The sequence below is a fragment of the Schistocerca gregaria genome, chromosome 3 (assembly GCF_023897955.1).
Source record: "Schistocerca gregaria isolate iqSchGreg1 chromosome 3, iqSchGreg1.2, whole genome shotgun sequence".
Classification (NCBI taxonomy): domain Eukaryota; kingdom Metazoa; phylum Arthropoda; class Insecta; order Orthoptera; family Acrididae; genus Schistocerca; species Schistocerca gregaria.
The window spans coordinates 855,523,366-855,547,038 of NC_064922.1; the positions used below are offsets into that span (position 1 = coordinate 855,523,366).

The 23,673-nt window shown below is 44.9% G+C and overlaps 1 protein-coding gene across 1 annotated transcript in view; it reads right to left on the reverse strand.

Annotated features, from left to right (window-relative positions):
* Positions 1 to 1,703: 1,703 nt before the first annotated feature.
* LOC126354818 (chitooligosaccharidolytic beta-N-acetylglucosaminidase-like) overlaps positions 1,704 to 23,673 on the reverse strand; it is a 283,179-nt gene continuing 261,209 nt past the window's right edge. The window contains exons 8-9 of the mRNA XM_050004757.1: positions 12,425 to 12,659; positions 1,704 to 1,982 (exon numbers count right to left, since the gene is read on the reverse strand). Of these exons, the coding sequence (XP_049860714.1) occupies positions 1,794 to 1,982; positions 12,425 to 12,659 (424 nt within the window). The 3' untranslated portion in view covers positions 1,704 to 1,793. The remainder of the gene's footprint in view (positions 1,983 to 12,424; positions 12,660 to 23,673) is intronic.

Consider the following 23,673-nt stretch of genomic DNA (forward strand, 5'->3'; position numbering starts at 1 on the left):
GATACTTGTCGCAAATAAAACCTAAAAACTCAGTCAACTACACTTTTATTTATAAAATGTATATCTTTCTCTGTCTCTGTGTGTCACATGAAACCGTAACGGATTCGTAAAAAAAGTCAAGCAAATGCTTCAGTTCTTGAACCTGTATTGCCATACAGCTCTAACGATGTACCCCACAAACATTTGCAGTCTTCCAACTTCTCATCGGGAGGACGACGGTTCAATCCCGCGTCCGGCCATCCTGATTTAGGTTTTCCGTGCTTTCCCTAAATCGCTCCAGGCAAATGCCGGGATGATTCCTCTGAAAGGGCACGGCCGACTTCGTTCCCCGCCCTTCCCTAATGCGATGAGACCGATGACCTCGATGTTTGGTCTCTTCCTCCAAAACAACCCAACCCCAACCCAACTTCTCATCAACGCTACACACGGCGCAGTTGGTTGAGGAGGTGGGAAATGGCCTGATCCAACGCACTGCCCGACAAGCAAAATCGGCGTGTATGTTACACGCATACAGTTTGTTTGTCGGTCAGTTATAAATCGGGATGTGTGAGGGGTCCTTAACTTTCCAAAGAGATCCAGCACACGAGCAATGGGTCGCAGTAATCTTTTGCTATGTCGCTTTATGTGACAGTCGTACGTGCGTGCGATCGCTCCTAGTTCCCAAGCAGTCTGATCAATTGCAAGCAAAAAAATAACTTGAGCCTGGCAATATGGCTGACTGACTGTCATCTAGCTATCATGCATTAATGCGTTGTTTTGCAGCATTTCGCTGTGGCCACATTGAGTGTAATGATAATTAAATCAAGACCCTAAGCTGTCGATAGGCGTTGATTACAAGGTGTTACAAAAAGGTGCAGCCAAACTTTCAGGAAACATTCCTCACACAGAAAGAAAGAATATATGTGTGGACATGTGTCCGGAAACGCTTACTTTCCCTGTTAGAGCTCATTTTATTACTTCTCTTCGAATCACATTAATCATGGAATGGAAACACACAGCAACAGAACGTACCAGCGTGACTTCAAACACTTTGTTACAGGAAATGTTCAAAATGTCCTCCGCTAGCGAGGATACTTAGTCCACCCTCCGTCGCATTGAATCCCTGATGCGCTGATGCAGCCCTGGAGAATGGCGTATTGTATCACAGCCGTCCAGAATACGAGCACAAAGAGTCTCTACTTTTGGTAACGGGGTTGCGTACACAAGAGTTTTCAAATGCCCCCATAAATGAAAGTCAAGAGGGTTGAGGTCAGGAGAACGTGGAGGCCACGGAATTGGTCCGCCTCTACCAATCCATCTGTCCTCGAAACTGTTGTTGAGAAGCGTTCGAACACCTCGACTGAAATGTGCAGGAGCTCCATCGTGCATGAACCACATGTGTCGTACTTGTAAAGGCACATGTTCTAGCAGCCGCCGCGCGAGGCCACAGGCGCGCGTCCAGCGACTGCGAACACCACAGGAAGTCTCCGAGAGCCAGCGCAGGGTGCTGCACCTCAACAGTGTAACTGTCTTCTCTCTCCTTCGCTGTTGTCACATTGACCTCTCACTTACCGGATGGCAGTCGAAGAGAGCAACGGATTGCAGGCGATATTGCTGACGAGATTGCCAGCCATTTATCGTCACTAAGCGGATCTTGAGCGTGCCGGGCCTGTGCGCTGAAAGGTGAATGCCTCAGGGGGTATCGGTTGAAAACAGGAGAGCGGTACAGAAGAAGACGTAGCCTTTATTGGCGGCAGGAACTTGTGCAGAGCGGTACAGCAGAGTGTTGAGCTGCGGTGTGCCGCGCTCGGCAGTTACTGGCAGGCGCCCTCGTTGAGCACGCAGTAGCGCGGCGCCAGGGCCTCCGGCCGGACCCCTGCGGCCACCAGCCTGGCGCGGTGGGCGTGCAGCCGCGGCTCCGCCTCCCTGGCCGACGCGCCGGGGTTCGACCACAGGCGCTCCGCCAGCGCCGCCGCGCGAGGCCACAGGCGCGCGTCCAGCGACTGCGAACACCACAGGAAGTCTCCGAGAGCCAGCGCAGGGTGCTGCACCTCAACAGCTAGACAAAGCGCACAGGCGAGAGTTTGTCTGGGGCGGCACGCAAACTTTCGCAGTACCAGGTGGTAGGGAGCGGTGATCATGATGATGATGTTTGGTTTGTGGGCAGCTCAACTGCGGGTTATTAGTGCCCGGCAGAGGCCAAATTTGTACACAGTCAAATTTTTTACGCAATCCAATCTAGCCACTATCACGAATGATGAAGATGATGGTGATGATGAAATAACGAGGACAACACAAACACCCAGTCCCCGGGCAGAGGTAGGGAGCGGAGATATGGTACAAATGGCTCTGACCACTATGGGACTCAACTTCCAAGGTCATCAGTCCCCTAGAACTTAGAACTACTTAAACCTAACTAACCTAACAGCACACACATCCATGCCCGAGGCAGGATTCGAACCTGCGACCGTAGCGGTCGCGCGGTTCCAGACTGTAGCGCCTAGAACCGCTCGGCCACCCCGGCCAGCGGAGCCGGGATACTTTCTTGAAAATATCATAATCTAGTCATGTACTTCATACAAGAGACATTTCATAAATAACGCACAGCTTGGTGCTACTGTGGACTCTTTGATACAACGACAATGGAAATTACGTCAGATGTTCACTACTGTCCATTAAAATTGCTACACCACGAAGATGACGTGCTTCCCGCGAAATTTAACAGACAGGAAGAAGATGCTGTGATATGCAAATGATTAGCTTTTCAGAGCATTCACATTAGGTTGGCGCCGGTGGCGACAACTACAACGTGCTCACATGAGGAAAGTTTTCAGCCATATTTCTCATATACAAACAGCAGTTGACCGGCGTTGCATGGTGAAACGTTGTTGTGATGCCTCGTGTAAGGAGGAGAAATGCGTACCATCATGTTTCCGACTTTGATAAAGGTCGGATTATAGCCTATCGCGATTGCGGTTTATCGTATCGCGACATTGCTGCTCGCGTTGGTCGAGATCCAATGACTGTTAGCAGAATATGGAATAGGTGGGTTCACGGGGGTTATACGGAACTCCGTGCTGGATCCCAACGGCCTCGTATCACTAGCAGTCGATATGTCAGGCATCTTATCCGCTTTACTGCAACGGATCGTGCAGCCACGTCTCGATCCCTGCGTCAACAGATGGGGACGTTTGCAAGACAACAACCATCTGCACGAACAGTTCGACGACGTTCGCAGCAGTATAGACAATCAGCTCGGAGATCATGGTTGCTGCTACTCTTTACGCTGTATCACTGACAGGAGCGCCTGCGACGTGTACTCAACGACGAACCTGGGTGCACGAGTGGCAAAGCGTCATTTTTTGGGATGAATCCAGGTTCTGTTTACAGCATCGTGATGGTCGCATCCGTGTTTGGCTACATCGCAGTGAACGGACATTGGAAGCGTGTATTCGTCATCGCCCTACTGGCGTATCACCCTTCGTGATGGTATGGGGTGCCACTGGTTACACGTCTCGGTCACCCCTTGCTCGCACTGACGGCACTTTGAACAGTGGACGTTACATTTCAGATGTGTTACGACCCGTGGATCTACCATTCATTCGATCCCTGCGAAACCCTACATTTATAATGGTGCCAGGGGTAAAATACGGGGAGCGAAAGGCTATTTACAATTTGTACAGAAACCAGATGGCAGTTATAAGAGTTGAGGGGTATGAAAGGGAAGCAGTGGTTGGGAAGGGAGTGAGACATGGTTGTAGCCTCTCCCCGATGTTATTCAATCTGTATATTGAGCAAACAGTAAAGGAAACAAAAGAAAAATTCGGAGTAGGTATTAAAATCCATGGAGAAGAAATAAAAACTGATGTTAGCCGATGACATTGTAATTCTGCCAGAGACAGCAAAGGACTTGGAAGAGCAGTTGAATGGAATGGGCAGTGTCTTGGAAGGATGATATAAGATGAACATCAACAAAAGCAAAACGAGGATAATGGAATGTAGTCGAATTAAGTCGTTTGATGCTGGGGAAATTAGATTAGGAAATGAGACAGTTAAAGTAGTAAAGGAAGTATTGAATAGGATTGGGGAGAAGAGAAGTTTGTGGCACAACTTGACCAGAAGAAGGGATCGGTTGGTAGGACATGTTCTGAGACATCGAGAGATCACCAATTTACTATTTGATGGCAGCGTGAAGGGTAAAAATCGTAGACTGAGACCAAGAGATGAATACACTAAGCAGATTCAGAAGGATGTAGGTTGCAGTAGGTGCTGGGAGATGAAGAAGCTTGCACAGGATAGAGTAGCATGCAGAGCTGCATCAAACCATTCTCAGGACTGAAGACCACAACAACAACAACAATGCACTACCGTATGTTGCTGGTCCTGTACGGGCCTTTCTGGATACAGAAAATGTTCGCCTGCTGCCCTGGCCAGCACACTCTCCAGATCTCTCACCAACTGAAAACTCCTGGTCAATGGTGGCCGAGCAACTGGCTCGTCACAATACGCCAGTCACTACTCTTTATGAACTGTGGTATCATGTTTAAAGCTGCATGGGCAGCTATACCTGTACTTCCCACCCAAGTTCCGTTTGGCTCAATGCCCAGGCGTATCAAGGCCGTTATTGGTGGTTGTTCAAAATGTGTGTGAAATCTTATGGGACTTAACTGCTAAGGTCATCAGTCCCTAAGCTTACACACTACTTAACCTAAATTATCCTAAGGACAAACACACACACCCATGCTCGAGGGAGGACTAGAACCTCCGCCGGGACCAGCCGCACAGTCCACGAGTGCAACGCCTTTAGACCACTCGGCTAATCCCGCGCGCTCCATAGGTGGTTGTTCTGGGTACTGATTTCTCAGGATCTACGCACCCAAATTGCGTGAAAATGTAATCACATGTCAGTAATAGTATAAAATATTTGTCCAATGAATACCCGTTTATCATCTGCATTTCTTCTTGGTGTAGCAATTTTAATGGCCGGTAGAGTAGTTGGGACCTTGAGGAAGAAGCTCGTGTTTTTGCTTTTTCGCTGTGTACTCTAACATAAAATAGATGACAGGTAGAAATGGGCCCTGCAAGGGTCTTGGGTACTGTGATTGTTGAAGACCAGAGGTCGTACACCAAGATTGAAACGTTTTAATCGTTTTCGTGGTGGTTGTATGAGCGTAGTCGATAATCCAAGACCCGCAAGGCTGCAAACGTCAACCGATGAACAAAGTACGAAACTTGTGACAGATGCTCGTGAAGAAGGTCGCAGTGCGACTTTTGAGGAAATCTCTGTAGCCACGGTAATTAACCCAACATCAGTGTTCCGTATTGTGACAAATGAGTTAAAGAAGAGAAAAATTTCCTCGAGATGAGCCCCACACTGTTCGACTGGTGAAGCGAAGCAGAACCACTTGGACATTGCAACCTTGGTGAAACAACAAATGTGTGTCCAAGAATTCTTGTGTCTGATTGTCGCCATTGGTAAAACGTGAATTAGAGACTTTGAACCGGAGTTGATTTCACAGTCCAATGAGTGGAGAGCTTCAGATTTTCCACGTCCAAAAAAATTTCGTCGTGCTCAGTCAAAGCTCAAACAAATGATGTTTCTTGCTTATGATCGCCAAGGAATCTTCATGACAGATAGTCCCACGTCACACAAGTGTCACAGCAGTGTATTATCGTAACTTCATGCAAAACTGCGCAGAAAAATGCACAGCACCGGACCTCAGTTGCTCGAGGAAAGACCACTAATTCTCCATGACAATGCTCGCCCCCATATCGGCGATGTTGTAGCCCAAGAACTGCTCAATACGGATGGGAGGTGATGCCGCATCCTCCTTACAGCACGGACGTGTGTCTACCAGGCTTCTACTTGTTCCCGAAGTTGGAAAAAAAGCTATACGTGGATGTCGTCTCTACGCCCGTTACCCGAGCCATTCGACAGATGAACAGAAATGGAGTCCTGGATGGAGTAATAGAGCTTCCGAGACGTTGGGATTCAATTATAGAGAAGCAAGGAGACTGTAATGAAGGACTGTAAAGAAATATTGAAAAAAAGGTGTAAGTAAAAAAAGTGTGTGCATTATCTATCAAATGTCACCCGTATTTAAAAATTTTGAAAAAAACTTATGCTTTTTAATGATCTCTTACACCAGATTCCGTAATTTTTCAATAAAACTTAAGCCAAAAATGTAAGTCTTAGTAATGAATGTGACTTTTGAAATTAAATGTCATATATTTTCGGGTTCAGGACCCTTCTTAAACACCTTACACGTATCTTCATAGAATGTAGTGTGAATAAAAGTCAACGACAATATTTACGAAACTTGTATTTTTAAGTTTTTTTGGTGGCCATAAAGTATTCGTCCCTTCAGTTTTCACTAAGTGTTGCTAAAGTTGTGCTAGAATATACGTTCAGATTCGGGGCCCTACTTATACCTCAGTATCTATTTAAAAAGTTAACGAAATTAGCGATTATTCTAACTTTTGTTGTGGGTATAAAGTTCCTCTCTCCCCTCTCTCTTTGTAGTAAACATTCATGAAAATGACTTGTTATTGCTAGTGTCAAACACTGTCGAAAGAGGAAACTGTCACATCACGAACACTTTGATGGGACGCTGCCAGACTGACACTGCAGTATTTCCGTGCCTGTGGTTTATGTTGATTAAAATTCACCCTCATGTGAGCTTATATTCATTATTTTTGGAAGAGAAAAATAGCCAGCCATTCCTGCATATTAAGAATGGTGTGAGTATGTAACGGATCCTGGACGTGTTTTGGGTTTGGCGGAGTAGTGGTAAAGTGCGATCTTGTAGAATCTGAGGTCGCGAGATCGAATCCTGCTCATACACTGAAGTTTTCCAGTCTACCCTGAGGCTAGCCTTCACCTCTCATTGATGTAAAGAAGTGCCAGGAACGACAGCGGTTCGGACTCCACTTCAAATTGTAGGCTCCCTTTCTGCAGTTGGATAACTGGTGTAGGTGAAGGAAGCGCGTTTCACCGAAATGGGGTCCATTTGAAAGACCTTACAGGCAGGCGACGAACATCTCTATTGAGGAACTCCCAACCCATCAAGCCATGTGAACGTATTTCACTGGGTGCGTCTAACGTTAGAGGGAATTCTGAGATGGAGGTCGCAACGCAGCATGCCCGGAGTTCCTGCATGTGAAGCGTATCGCTATATTGCGGGCTTTGGCGAGGCAGGTCAGTTCACTGACATGAGGGGTACAGAAGCTTCATACCGACAGCTGTCTCTAGCGCAATGACTGCAGAACCAGTGACCACGAGACGGACGCAGGAGAGCGGTGTGGCTACATGAGTAGGCACAAGACTACACCACGAGAAGCGGATAGGGCTGTTCGAATGGCTCTGACGAACAGACAGACGACAACAGCTGAAATCCAGAAAGAGCTTACAGGCCGACCGGCACCACGAACCGTCGGAAACATGCTACCGGAAGATGGGTTGAGATCTCGAGTTGTCACGACATCGTGGCACAGACAATAGATCGACGCCAGCACGTCCATAGACAACATTGTACTAGGTCACAGGAAGCAGCGATTGTGGAGACCCATTCGTCTCCAACTGCTAGAATCATGGTGTCGGTACTTTTGGATATGACAACAAGACTGATCTGGTAACTTTTTAAGAGCGACAAAATGCTCGCCAGTATGTGGCAAGAATGGAAAACCCAGTACTTTTACCCTTTAGAACCAGGGTATCAAATGGTGTATTGCACCATGATAGTGAAAGGACGCCACACTGCAGTTCACCCGACATACAGATCATGGACGACCCTACCTTATCACTGATTTGTCGCTCATGCAGTATGTATGGCACGCGACGGTATCAGGATCCAGTCATCAATTTTAGTGAGCTGACACAGCACGTGCTTTAGGAATGGTAAGAAATTCCTCAAGAAGAGATTCTAAGGCTGTCTGCTTCCATGCCGCAACGAATACGTAGTCTACACGTGCCTGTGGGAGTCACACGCCTCACCAGTGTTGACAACCGACGACAGTCCCCAATGGAATGACATTGCAATCATTTAATAGCCGTTAGGTGATCAACATGTCCACAAAGTTTCGTAAATATCAGACTGTTCCTTCATGGTGACATATTCCATTTAGGACAGTCTAGCTTCTGGGATATTATTTTCCCAGAACCCTACCACATAATGTAAGTCTTTCATTCACCTTCCTTACTACTAATTTTACCTAATAGTATCGTTTCTTAGAATTTACCCTATAGAAAATATCCAGACACTCTTGTGTAAAGCGGAATGGAGCACTGCATGTCACAAGGCACGGACCGCCAGTATAAGAGGAGGAGGGGAGAGCTATGTTGACAGCAGAGAAGCAATGAGAGCTGGATGGATCGGTCAGGAGAGCGGGATGGTCAGTGGGTGTCAACTGAGTAACGCATCCATCACGGACGTTTCGGTCCATCCAAAGTTGCTCCAATCGACTGTTGATGATGTGACTGTGAGGTGCAAACACGAAGGAACAATGACAGCTAAAGCAACCCCCGATAGACCTCATGCATTGACGGGGAGGGAGGGACCGTCGATCATTGGGGCGATGGTTGTAATGAATCTGACGAAAGCAGCAGAAGGGATCACTTGTGATTTCTAAAGTGCTGCCAGTAGTTCAGCTAGCACGATGACTCCGCATAGGCAGTTAAGAACAATGGGGTACAATGGTCGAGATGACCCTCACAAGCCACACAATTCTACAGGGTGTGTCAGATAGGGAACCAAAAGTCGAAAATGTATATTTATTGTCTTGCAGATGTAACAACGACGTGTCCCCAAGTGGCGACCGTCAGTCTCAGTGCATGCATTACAATGCCACATGAGGTTCTGCGGCACTCTCTCAAAGATCCCTGGTGTCTCTTGTACCAGGACGCAGGCAGTTTGAACCCTAGGAAGCAGGTCTTCATTCGCTTCTACGGGGGTTTCATATACCAACGTCTCGACGTCACCCCAGAGGAAAAACCCAGAGGTGTGAGACCAGGCAATCGAGCTGACCGTGGAACAGGACCTCCAGTTCCAACTGTGATGAACCTATTGCATTTCTTACATCTATGTTTCTGTTTTCTTTACAGGCGAAGAGAAAAGGTGAATCGTTAGCTCAGCGTAGAGACTGTGCCTACCGTCATGGATTTATGATTTTCAAGTGTTAGAAAACATAAGATGTTTTTCCTGTCCCTCATTAGGAGGAAGGACTTGCTCTCTGCTAGAGAATGGAGGTAGCCATTTTGGGCAATGTGAATAAGTGAAGAGTATGTATTTTCTATGTGGATCGAACAAGAGAATATAGTATTATTTTATTAACTGACAGATTGCATCAGTTATTATTTCAAGTAGTAATGTAATGAGAAGAACTGAAGCCAAACTGTGTACTTCAGAAAATTTACGAAGATCCGATTAACGCAACATGGACATGGTCAAGATTTTGCTGGTGGATATGGCGATCGGACATAATATTATTAATTGGTAAGTATAAATATAACACAAGAGAAAGACTATTTTATTTATGGAAATTAAGCGTTTCCGGACACATGTCCAACAACATCTTTTCTTTATTTGTGTGTGAGGAATGTTTCCTGAAAGTTTGGCTGTACCTTTTTGTAACACCATATACACTCCTGGAAATGGAAAAAAAACACATTCACACCGGTGTGTCAGACCCACCATACTTGCTCCGGACACTGCGAGAGGGCTGTACAAGCAATGATCACACGCACGGCACAGCGGACACACCAGGAACCGCGGTGTTGGCCGTCGAATGGGCGCTGCGCAGCATTTGTGCACCGCCGCCGTCAGTGTCAGCCAGTTTGCCGTGGCATACGGAGCTCCATCGCAGTCTTTAACACTGGTAGCATGCCGCGACAGCGTGGACGTGAACCGTATGTGCAGTTGACGGACTTTGAGCGAGGGCGCGTATAGTGGGCATGCGGGAGGCCGGGTGGACGTACCGCCGAATTGCTCAACACGTGGGGCGTGAGGTCTCCACAGTACATCGATGTTGTCGCCAGAGGTCGGCGGAAGGTGCACGTGCCCGTCGACCTGGGACCGGACCGCAGCGACGCACGGATGCACGCCAAGACCGTAGGACCCTACGCAGTGCCGTAGGGGACCGCACCGCCACTTCCCAGCAAATTAGGGACACTGTTGCTCCTGGAGTATCGGCGAGGACCATTCGCAACCGTCTCCATGAAGCTGGGCTACGGTCCCGCACACCGTTAGGCCGTCTTCCGCTCACGCCCCAACATCGTGCAGCCCGCCTCCAGTGGTGTCGCGACAGGCGTGAATGGAGGGACGAATGGAGACGTGTCGTCTTCAGCGATGAGAGTCGCTTCTGCCTTGGTGCCGATGATGGTCGTATGCGTGTTTGGCGCCGTGCAGGTGAGCGCCACAATGAGGATTGCATACTACCGAGTCACACAGGGCCAACACCCGGCATCATGGTGTGGGGAGCGATCTCCTACACTGGCCGTACACAGTATACTGGCCGTGATCGTCGAGGGGACACTGAATACTGCACGGTACATCCAAACCGTCATCGAACCCATCGTTCTACCATTCCTAGACCGGCAAGGGAACTTGCTGTTCCAACAGGACAATGCACGTCCGCATGTATCCTGTGCCACCCAACGTGCTCTAGAAAGTGTAAGTCAACTACCCAGGCCAGCAAGATCTCCGGATCTGTCCCCCATTGAGCATGTTTGGGACTGGATGAAGCGTCGTCTCACGCGGTCTGCACGTCCAGCACGAACGCTGGTCCAACTGAGGCGCCAGGTGGAAATGGCATGGCAAGCCGTTCCACAGGACTACATCCAGCATCTCTACGATCGTCTCCATGGGACAATAGCAGCCTGCATTGCTGCGAAAGGTGGATATACACTGTACTAGTGCCGACATTGTGCATGCTCTGTTGCCTGTGTCTATGTGCCTGTGGTTCTGTCAGTGTGATCATGTGATGTATCTGACCCCAGGAATGTGTCAATAAAGTTTCCCCTTCCTGGGACAATGAATTCACGGTGTTCTTATTTCAATTTCCAGGAGTGTATATATATAAAGTTGCGACTGTGACAGGAGTAAATACTGTATACTGTCGGAAATAATCTCTTTATTGAGGGAGACAGTATACAACCCACCGGTGAAGGTATGCATTGTTCAGGTGCTTGCACACATTAACATCGAAGTGGCACAGCACACCGTCGTCTTGAAACCCCATCCTTTTGCGAACAATAAAAGAATCTTTGCGACAGTGCAGTCATCACTTTCAACAGTTGCTGGGAGCTATGTTCTTGTTATGTGGTGTGCATTCTGTATGTCTGTAATACAGTAAATATACATTTCCAACAATTAATTCCCTATCACAATATAATAAGTACTGGACCCACTATCGCCTGTGTAATTAGAGCCAAAAGGTTTGAGGCACCCAGCAGAGTCAGTGCTTGGCGACACTTGAGGTTGTGTAAAGAGCGACGCCATTCGGCAATGCATGACTGGAAGCGAATGGTTTGGAGTGATGAATGACGCTATAGTTTGTGGCAATCCGATGGAATGCCTGCGGAATGTTGTCTGCCACTATGTGTAGAGCGAACAGTAAAATATGGAGGAGGGAGTGTTATGGTACGGGGCTGTTTTTCATTGTTAGAGTGTGGTCCTGTTATTGCGCTTAAGAAAACATTAAATATGGAAGGATTTGAGCAGGCTTTACACCTCTGTGTACTGCACACAGTATTGGAAAACGTTCGGAGATGATATGTTTTTGTATCAGCATGGCAATGCACCCTGTCACAGAGCAGCACCTGTGAAGCAAGGGTCTGTAGAGTTCCTAAGGTGGACTCGTCTGGCCAGGGCGCCCACCTGAATCCAGTGAAACACATGTGGGATGAGTTGGAATACTGATGTCGGCACAGACTCCAGCACGCAACATCACTACCTTCTCTGTTTTCGACTATTGAGGAAGAATGGGCTGGCATTGCTCTACAGACATTCAGGCACCTCGTTGGAAGTGTCCCCAGCAGCATTCACGCTCTCTAAAGGCGAAGAGAAACACACTCCATATTAATGTCTCATAATATGGGTCTACGAACTTTTCATCAGACAGTGCTCTTATACAACGGTATGAGCATGAGATGTTGGCTATTAATCCTATAATCACATATCATCAGGCTGTTTCTGTTTCATATAGGCATTATCTTACGTTTATATACATTTAAAGAGAGCTGCCGTTCATTAAGTAAAGTGGACCTCTTGTACTGATATTTCTGTAGTTCCTAAACATTGTCCATTCATGACACTTTCTTGTAAACACCTGCAGCGTCAGTAAAGACCTTGGGGTTGGGTGTTTGGGTTGGGGCTGGGTGTTGGGGTTGGGGTCGGGGTTGGGTTTGGGGTTGCAGTTGGAGCTGGGGTCGAGTGCTGGCGCCACTGACCTGGTCGTCGACGAGCTCCCCCCAGCTGGCCACCTCGCCGCCCAGCACGCCCTGTGCCATGGAGCCAGGCAGCCGGTTGCTGTAGACGGCCTTCCAGTCGTGGTAGCGCGTGCTGCCCCAGAAGCCGTGGTCCAGGTACCAGGCGTCCTTGGTCGCCACCACGAGCCGGTAGCCCAGCGCCAGCAGCTGCTGTGGCAGCGGGTCGCCGCCCTCCACCCACGTCTCGATTACGTACCTGCCGGCGTACGCAGCACACCGGTGTAACAACGCCTGCCGCCCTTCTACCAGCACTTTCTAGCAGAAAGCTGCAGCAGCCGAGTGTTACTAGCGACTCGTCTTCCAGAACGGTCATGGAACAGATAACACATCTATACAAGATGAACCAGAACTGCACCAAGAAAGGTTTGGCGATTGAACCTTTGCTGCTGCGAAGATTCCTTGAGAAAAGCGGAAAAGCGTGGAAAACGCCACCCAATCACCACAACCCAAAAGAATGTAGTTTCTCGTAGGCGCAGATGCAAAAGTACTGTGCTGTGGTTGCTGTCGCTGTAGGGAAAGCTTCTTCCGAAGGCGGCTTAGAATTTTGACCATATACGAGCCTAAATATTTAACTCGGAAACGTAATGAAATAAAATATAATGATTAAGAACTCGTCTTGCTATCAAGTAGGACTGTTGATTTTTTAAAAATATCAGGAATCCGATATATCATAATTAAAAAATACCATTTCCGGCCCACTACATATCGAAAAAAATATCGAGATACAGACGAAAAAATATCGACGTAACAGCCTAAAAAAAAGAAGAAGCAGCTGCACGGTGTAAATATACTGGAGGTTTTAGAGCTGTATGTTTCAGTATTGATTTATTATTAGATATCCTGTACGACAACAAGCTAGCTGCCTGCTTATCCTCCTTAGAGGAAGATTTGAAAGGAAAACGGTACACGTTCATTCTTGACGATAATCAATTTGCTAGCAATGGTAACTACATGTCAGTTGCACAACAAACGGCGTGCGATTGCTCCGTCGTTCAGTTTCGTCGTGTAGCGAACTTGTCTTGAACACTTCCTGCCAACTTCCCTGTTTTTTCAATTCTGTAAACGCCAGCTACCTAGCAGTTGTAGTGTCAACATTGCGTGGTGAAGCTGAAGGTCGTAGTTTCTGTTCGCAGCGCCGACTACGTCAGCATATCCGCTCACACGTTTCCTCTTACTGTAAAAATCAATCTTTCATTTACATTAGGGCCATCTTTTTCAACAACTGTTTTTGATGAACACTGATGTGAAGAAACAGCACATTAGTTGCGTCAAAAATTATTTTTTAACCCAACTGATGTGCTATTTTGCTACATCGGAAATCTTGTTGTTGCATTCGCACCACCACCTCCCCGTGAAGTCGGACTTTTTCTTTGTACCACCTATGCTTGCGTCACACAGTCAAAGAGAAAGACTGGAAGTGATGGGTGCTTAAAAAGTAGTAAGACTCCTTCTCACAATGAAAGTATAATTATGTTCTAATACAATCTCAAAAGAAAAATTTCATATATTTACCGAAAGCTGCGAAATAAATATATCTGCACTCGGTATTGCAGTTTTGATATTGTGTTAAAGTGGTCTCCGAAGTTAGTAAAGAAACCCCCAAAAGAATGCAAATTACAGAACTCTCATGCAAGCCTTTAAGGGAAAAAAAATGGTCAAATAGGTTTTAATACCGCTCAATGGTATCTGCGAAGGGAAGTAAGCTCACTCATGGATTTGAGAGAGCTGCTATCTCAAGAATTTTCAGAACGTAAATATAAGCTGTCAAATTTAAAATTACACCACAATTATGCCCACCGCCACTGTGGACGTGTCACACGACAGGAATATCACTCACTCTCTATTATCTACATTTTACCCCTTCGTTCGGCACCTCCGCGATGGAGGTCAGAACCGTGACCCCTAACGTTGAAATCACGTGGGTTTCCTAGAATGCCAGAGGAAAACAATTCGAACACATCACCGTTCAGAGCAGCCACAGAGAGGTCTGAGGAGGTGGCGTAAAAGGCGTCAGTGAAACCACCCACTCTCTAGGGGCCTTCATTTTCACACATTTCGCGCTCGAGAACATAAGTTTAAAGTGGAATGTACAACAGAACTACGTTCTTCACAAATTTTGCCACTGCTGTCACCCCCAACGATTCAACTCTTTGCTAAGGACATCGCAGGTTTGAAAAGCCACTGAACATGGTCTCAACCCTTCGGAGTGTAGAGTGAGCGCAAGTGTTGCTTAGGTATACAGTCTGGAATCACTAGGGGCCATTAAATACCTTTCAACGAAATCCGAACGTGATCCGAAGCAAAAAAGTGCGTTTATACCTTTTCATTCCTCCATCGCACGACATCCTGTGGCGTATGTACAATGGGATTTGGCACTGCAACGCACTTGATTAAAACGCCAAAGGGCCTATCTAATCCCCCAGTTCACCAAAACATAGGTACCACTTACCTACCTTTCGTGGGCACTGAAATGTCTCTGAACAGAGTATCCGTCTAGCGATCTCTACCCGCCTTCCAGATAGGCAACCCTATCGACACCCATCTCATCTCGTACGCAACCATCAGGGGCTACCGTGGAATGGATTGCTTCTCTCTCCTGCGTTTAGCGATAAGTGAATGAGTATCTCTGCGCAGGGACAGTCTGAAAGTGTCCAACACAAGTTCTCGAGTGATACCAAGGATTCCACTGAAGGGGAGGGTCTTAAGGGGGCCCTTTGCCATTTCATTTACGTGTGTATCAACGTCGCATCCCTCGATGCATAGGTCGCTGAAGGGGGAGAAAAAGAAGCTGAAAAAATGTAAATACATAAAACTGCAGCCAGTCACTGTTTAAAATAGTTATTTATTATTCCATGAACCAGTTTTCGAACCTTCTCAACTTCATTTCAGATGGCTATCTGGGAGTTACATATCTATTTCTAGCATAATACAGGGTGCTGGCTCTGTGACAAGAAGCTGGAACATGCGTTAATGCATCGCCATGAGTATCGTTTATCAGTCGATACAGATGCAAAATTTTTAGTTTTGTACTCACTGCGACAGTAGGGGTGTTAGTCTGTCTGCTTCCATTTTGATGCCCAGTTGGTACATCACTCCACACACCTTTACACAATCTGTATCTATTTACACTGTGATAACAAAACTTTGCCAGGATCCAGCATGTGCTATACAACTGTTACTTGTTCCAAAGATAGCACATGTAAGATGCTGCCAAAGTTTCAATATCACAGTGTAAATATATACAGATTGTGTAAAGGTGTGTGAAGTGATGTACCAAGTGGCAATCAAAATGGAAGCTGACAATGAAAACTAACAGAAAAAAACCGCCCATACAGTCGCAGTGAGGACAAAACTAAAAATTTTGCATCCCTATCGACTGGTAAACGATACTCATATCGATACATTAAAGCATGTTCCATCTTCTTGTCACCCAGTATTATGTTAGAAATAGATATGTAACTTCTAGATAGCCAACTGAAATGAACTTGTAAAGGTTCGAAAACCGGTTCATGGAATAATAAATAACTATTTTATACAGTGACTGATTGCAGTTTTACGTATTTACGTTTTTTATTGCTTCTGTTTCACCCCCTCCAGTGACCTATGCGCGGAGGGATGCGACGTTGATACATGCGTAAATGAAATGGCAAAGGATCCCCTTAAGGACCCCCCCCCCCATTCAGAGGCATCCTTGGTATCACTCGAGAACTTATGTTGGGCTATTTCAAACTGTTCCTGTGCAAATATACTCATTCGCTTACCCCTACAGCATCACAGACAGGCAACCCATTCCACAGTAGCGAATGATAGTTGCATACGAGATCAGAGAGGTGTCGGAAGGGTTGCCTATGCGGCCGGCGGGTAGAGATCGCTAGATGGGTACTCTGTTCAGAGACATTTTAAAGTGTCCACCAAAGGTGTGCCAGTGGTACCGATGGTGTTGGTGAACTGGAGGATTAGAGCGACTCTTTGCCCTTTTATTCACGCGTGACTCAAAGTCAAATCCCACTGTACACAAGCTGTAGGGGGCGTCGAGAAAGGTGGAATAAAAAGGAATAAACGTATTTATTCTCCTTCGGATTACGTTTATATTTCGTCGGAAGGTTTTGAATGGTCCCTAGTGGTTCCATACTGCACAACTAAGTAAAACTTGCTCCCTCGTTACACTCCGAAGTAGTGAGATGATGTTCAACGGGTTTTCAGACCTGCGATGTCGTCAGAAAAGGGTTGAATGGTTGAATCGTTGGGGGTGTTAGCCGTGCCAAAATTTGTCAAGAAAGTTTTTCGTTGTACACTCCACTGTAAGCTTATATTTTCGAGCGCGAAATGTGTGAAAACGATCGCCCCCTAGGGAATGCGTGGTGTCATTGACGCTTCATACTCTACCTTCTGTGGCCTTTTTGCGTCGATACTTTGCGACAGTGTGTTCGAAATGTTTTCCTCGCCCACCCATAAGAAAGAAGCATGATTTTAACGCCAAGCATGAAAACACACTTGACCTCCTAGCAATAAATAATCCTGAGTTAATAACGAGCATCAAAACCGATTCAGGGATCAGTGAACACAGGGAAGTTGTAGCGAGATTGAATATTGTAATCCCCAAATCATTGAAAAATATACCTATTCAAAAAATCAGATAAGAATTCACTTGACGCCTTCCTTAGAGACAATCTCCATTCATCCCAAATTAATAATATAAGTGTAGACCAGATGTGGCTTAAATTCAAAGAAATAACATCGGCAGCAATTGAGAGATTTATACCAAATAAATTAACAAACGACGTAGCTGATCCTCCTTGGTACACAAAAAAGTGTTAGAACACTGTTGCAGAAACAACGAAACAAACATGCCAAACTTAAACAGACGCAAAATTCCCAAGACTGGCGATCTTTTACAGAACCTCGAAATTTAGCGCGGGATTCAATGTGAGATGCTTATAACAACGAAAGTTTGTCTCGAAACCTGGCAGAAAATCCAAAGAGATTCTGGTCGAAAGTGAAGTATGTTAGTTGCAAGAAACAATCGATGCCTTCTCTGGGCGATACAAATGGAGATACTATCGAAGACAGTGCTGCCAAAGCAGAGATACTAAACATAGCGTTCCGAAATGCCTTCAAAAAAGAAGACGAACTAAATATTCCAGAATTAGAATCGATAACAGCTGCCAACATGAATAACTTCGAAGTAAATATCCTCGGAGTAGTGAAGCAACTTAAATCACTTAATAAGAGGAAGTCTTCTGGTCCAGGCTGTATACCAATTAGATTCCTTTCGGAGTACGCTGATGCATTAGCTCCATACTTAACAACCGTTCGCTCGACGGAAGATCCGTACCTAAAGATTGGAAAGTTGCAGAGGTCACACCAATATTCAAGAAAGGTAGTAGGAGTAATCCATTAAATTACTGGCCCATATCGTTAACGTCGATATGCAGCAGGATTTTGGAACATACATTATGTTCCAACATTATGAATTACTTCGAAAATAAAAATGGTCTATTGACACACAGTCAACATGGGTTTAGAAAACATCGTTCCTGCGTTCCTGTGAAACACAACCAGCTCTTTATTTACGTGAAGTATTGAGTGCTATTGACAAGGGTTTTCAGATCGATTCCGTATTTCTGGATTTCCGGAAGGCTTTTGACACTGTACCACACAAGCGGCTCGTAGTGAAATTGTGTGCTTATGGAATATCGTCTCACTTATGTGTCTGGATTTCTGATTTCCTGTCAGAGAGGTCACAGTTCGTAGTAATTGACGGAAGTAATCGAGTAAAACCGAAGTGATTTCTGGAGATCTCCAAGGCAGTGTTATAGGTCCTTTGCTGTCCCTTATCTATATAAACGATTTGGGAGACAATTTGAGCAGCCGTTTAGCTTGTTTGCAGATGACGCTGTCGTTTATCGACTAATAAAGTCATTAGAAGATCAAAGCAAACTGCAAAACGATTTAGAAAAGATATCTGAAAGGTGCGAAAAGTGGCAGTTGACACCAAATAACGAAACGTGTGAGGTCATCCACATGAGTGTTAAAAGAAACTCGTTAAAGTTCGGTTACACGATAAATCAGTCTAATCTAAAAGCCGTAAATACACCTAAATGCCTAGGTATTACAATTACGAACAACTTAAATTGAAGGGAACACACAGAAAATGCTGTGGGAAAGGTTAACCAAAGGCTGCGTTTTATTGGCAGAAGACTTAGAAAATGTAACAGAGCTACTAAAGATACACCCTACACTACGCTTGTCCGTCCTCTTTTAGAATACTGCTGCGCGGTGTGGGATCCTTACAAGATAGGACTGATGGAGTACACCGATAAAGTTCAAAGAAGGGGAGCACGTCTTGTATTATCGCGAAATATGGGAGAGAGAGTTACAGAAATGTTACAGGATTTGGGCTGGACATCATTAAAAAAAGGCGTTTTTCATTGCGACGGAATCTTCTCACGAAATTCCAATCACCAACTTTCTCCTCCGAATGAGAAAATATTTTTTTGACACCGACTTACACAGGGAGGAACGATCACCACGATAAAATAAGGGAAATCAGAGCTCGTACGGAAAGATACAGGTGTTCATTCTTTCCGCGCGCTATACTAGATTGGAATAATAGAGAGTTGTGAAGGTGGTTCGATGAACCCTCTGCCAGGCACTTAAATGTGATTTGCAGAGTATCCATGTAGATGTAGATGTAGATTTTGACCTCCATCGTAGAGGCGTTATACGAAGGCGTGAAATATCCGTAAGAGATGAGTATGTGCCAAGCAAGATCGTAAGAGATGGAAAAGAGCCACCGTGGTACAACAACCGAGTTAGAAAACTGCTGCGGAAGCAAAGGGAACTTCACAGCAAACATAAACATAGCCAAAGCCTTGGAGACAAACAAAAATTACTCGAAGTGAAATGTAGTGTGAGGAGGGCTATGCGAGAGGCGTTCAATGAATTCGGAAGTAAAGTTCTATGTACAGACTTGGCAGAAATCCTAAGAAATTTTGGTCTTATGTCAAGGCGGTAGGTGGATCAAAACAAAATGTCCAGACACTCTGTGACCATAATGGTACTGAAACAGAGGATGACATACTAAAGGCTGAAATACTAATTGTCTTTTTCCAAAGCTGTTTCACAGAGGAAGACTGCACTGTATTTCCTTCACTAGATTGCCGCACAGATGACAAAATAGTAGATATCGAATCATACGACAGAGGCATAGAGAAACAATTAAAATCGCTCCTACTAGGAAAGGCCGCTGGACCTGATGGGATACCAGTTCGATTTTACACAGAGTACGAGAAGGAACTTGCCCCCCTTCTTGCAGCGGTGTACCGTAAGTCTCTAGAAGAGTGTAGCGTTCCAAAGGATTGGAAAAGGGCATAGGTCATCCCCGTTTTCAAGAAGGGACGTCGAACAGATGTGCAGAACTATAGACCTATATCTCTAACGTAGATCAGTTGTAGAATTTTGGAACACGTATTGCGTTCGAGTATAATGACTTTTCTGGAGACTAGAAATCTACTCTGTAGGAATGAGCATGTGTTTCGAAAAAGACGATCGTGTGAAACCCAGCTCTCGCTATTCGTCCACGAGACTCAGAGGGCCATAGACACGGTTTCCCAGGTAGATACCGTGTTTCTTGACTTCGCAAGGCGTTCGATACAGTTCCCCACAGTCGTTTAATGAACAGATTAAGAGCATATGGACTATCAGACCAATTGTGTGACTGGATTGAAGGGTTTCTAGATAACAGAACGCAGCTTGTCATTCTCAATGGAGAGAAGTCTTCCAAAGTAAGAGCGATTTCGCGTGTGCCGCAGGGGAGTGTCGTAGGACCGCTGCTATTCACAATGTACATAAATGACCTTGTGGATGACATCGGAAGCTCACTGAGGCTTTTTGCGGATGATGCTGTGGTATATCGAGAGGTTGTAACAATGGAAAATTGTTCTGAAATGCAGGAGGACCTGCAGCCAATTGACGCATGGCGCAGGGAATGGCAATTGAATCTCAATGTAGACAAGTGTAACGTGCTGCGAATACATAGAAAGAAAGATCCCTTATCATTTAGCTAGAATATAGCAGATCAGCAACAGGAAGCAGTTAATTCCATAAATTATCTGGGAGTACGCATTAGGAGTGATTTAAAATGGAATGATCATATAAAGTTGATCGTTGGTAAAGCAGATACCAGACTGAGATTCACTGGAAGAATCCTAAGGAAATGCTAGCCGTAAACTAAGGAAGTAGGTTACAGTACGCTTGTTCGCCCACTGCTTGAATACTGCTCAGCAGTATGGGATCCGTACCAGATAGGGTTGATAGAAGAGATGGAGAATATCCAACGGATAGCAGCGCGCTTCGTTACAGGATCATTTAGTAATCGCGAAAGCGTTACGGAGATGATGGATAACCTCCAGTGGAAGACTCTGCAGGAGAGACGCTCAGTAGCTCGGTACGGGCTTTTGTCGAAGTTTCGATAACATACCATCACCGAAGAGTCAAGCAGTATATTGCTCCCTCCTACATATATCTCGCGAAGAGACCATGAGGATAAAATCAGAGAGATTAGATCGCACACAGAGGCATACCGACAATCCTTCTTTCCACGAACAATACGAGACTGGAATAGAAGGGAAAACCGATAGAGGTACTCAGGGTACCCTCCTCCACACACCGTCAGTTGGCTTGCGGAGTATGGATGTAGATGTAGATGTAAGAGAGGATGTGACGATTTACCAGCTTGAGACGCGTCCACAGTGTCGTTCGGTAGATTTGTAATGAAATTTGTGCCAGTGTTACATCATTAACCTGCCTTTCACCTCAGACGAACTACTGTGCTCTGTCCTTATATTTGCATGTGTCAACACATTGCTGTTTGACGCGTGGCCGATCCTGAGAGTGATGTTGGAGGGCGCCACACTTTTGCCCACAACTGAAGAAGGTTAGAGGCACCTCTGAGCGGAAGTTCAATCTTGTGTGTCGCAACGGGAGACAATTATGGAGTTTCAAAGAAGCGGTCTTTTAGTTCTGTTGTGCAATGTGTACAGAGCAATTCAGCTACTCCTACCAATGGGTTTTTGAGTAGCCTCCAACACCTTCAGAAACAACGAGATTTTAATATTCTTTGGCTCGTAATGCACGAACTATTAACCCTACAGAAAAATAAATGGGCGATTGTTGTAGGAAATTTAATGTAGTTAAATTTTGTCTTGGGTATGTTTTTGTTGGAAGCCATGGTTTTTGAGTTATGACGCACAGAAGTGACCTTCAAACTCATGTCCATCCCAATTCCCATACCTCACCAGTCGGGATTTCTAGTACATTGTCGTGGCACTCCCTCCTATCACTGTACAAAAAATTGCGAACTACACAAACTATTCCCGATATTCGACATTTTGGTCTGTAACTATTGGGCTATTACGCCACCTGTACAGTCATAGTCAGCTGATTCGTTAACGTCATTAATTTAAAAGTGTCCGTGAGGGTAATGAAACAAAAACGACTTTTATAAACTTTACAATAAAACTAGCTATGCTGACAATTCTATCCAAACTCAAACCACATAAACACAATAGTTTCGTAGTCAGAAGGCCTGACGAATACAACGACGTAATTGTTTATTTGATGCTGCTAAGATTCATAAAATTTTGCGGTAAAATGTACAGGAACGTCATTATCACAATCTCTAAGTGCTCGACGAAGCCGAAGGCATAATAAGGCCTAGACGAAAGAAGATGAAATGCGAAAATTGATCATTCGCTTGTAAATTTTTGTAGCGTATCGGGAGGGAGTGCAATGAACAACATAGTAGAAATTGTGACTGGTTGAGGCTTAGTGTGAAGATGGGGGTGTATTTGAAGATCACTTTTGAACGTTTATCTCGAATAACCCGAAAAGTACAGGCTCTAGCGAAAACGACATTAAATTTCTTACAAAAAGGTGTTGTTCATTTTTTGTATAGGAATAATAGTTCGAGCGTGGTGAGAGCGACATTATAAAAATCTCGCGCACGTTATTTGACGGCGCTGTAGGTTACATAAAACACTTCAGCAGTGTCAGCTGAATCAGCCTGTATGGCCCAAGTTTAATGTGTACGACGATAAGATTTCAGACGCACGATGCAGTTATTAATGTCAAGAACACAGTTTTAAAAATTCGAAATTCACTTCGATTAGCAGAACGTGAAGTTACTTTGTCCGTTTTATCACACCCGTTACATCCGCGAATTCACAGTCCGGCGAATAGCTTTAAAATGTAAAAAACTGCTTAACTGTTTTCATGGGAGCTGTTATTACTGTAAAATGCAAGAAACATGATTAAGCCATAAATGTAAGATCCCAGAACACGTTAGTTATTACAACTCACACCATAGCAATCAGTTCAAAGCAACAGACGCCAATCAGTGATCACACACGTGTGTGTTGTCCGTTCAGTTCGAGGCGAGGTTCAAAACAATTTAACACTTTATTTTCTCAGCGACCACGTGAAAATTGAGCCCATTCCGTATTCGGAAAGTATGTGTACTCCAGTATTTAGCGTAAGTTTTATACCGACGCAAACTCGACCCGTTGCACGCTGCATACACGGGGATTCCCTCCTACTGTTCGACTGACTATCCTCATGGGTTTCGCACCCACTGCTCGTATAGCAGTTTCCTTTTACACATTACTTTTATATGTGATATTACAGAGATTATCATAACATTAAAATTATTCCATACCCAAATAATTAAGTAAACTTGTTAGTTTGAAATTTGTATGGTAACACAAGAAGAATAATACATCCTGTAGTTACACTTTACACTATAGAACAAGATATATGAACTAGCATATATATATATATATATATATATATATATATATATATATATATATATATAAAGTAAAAAGAAGCAAAAAATCACTAGTCCATTGCGTATATCCTTAAAGAATACAAGCTGCACTTTGTAAGGAAAAAAAAAAGTTGATGGCGTAACTTCTGCACTTTTACGTAACCAAAGCAATTTCTTTTGATGCAGGTACAATTTACATGCAAATTCGTAAAAAAGGTGTACAAGTATTGTTGTTGTTTTGTATTCGGTAGGAAGTTCATCGTTATCAAAGGCAAGAGTTTCCTGCTATTATTAATAAATGCGAAAGCAGTTTAAGAATAACAGAAACAAGTCTGACCAAGTACTGAAACGATGTTTGATTTTTTTGTGGGAATTGCGTTTT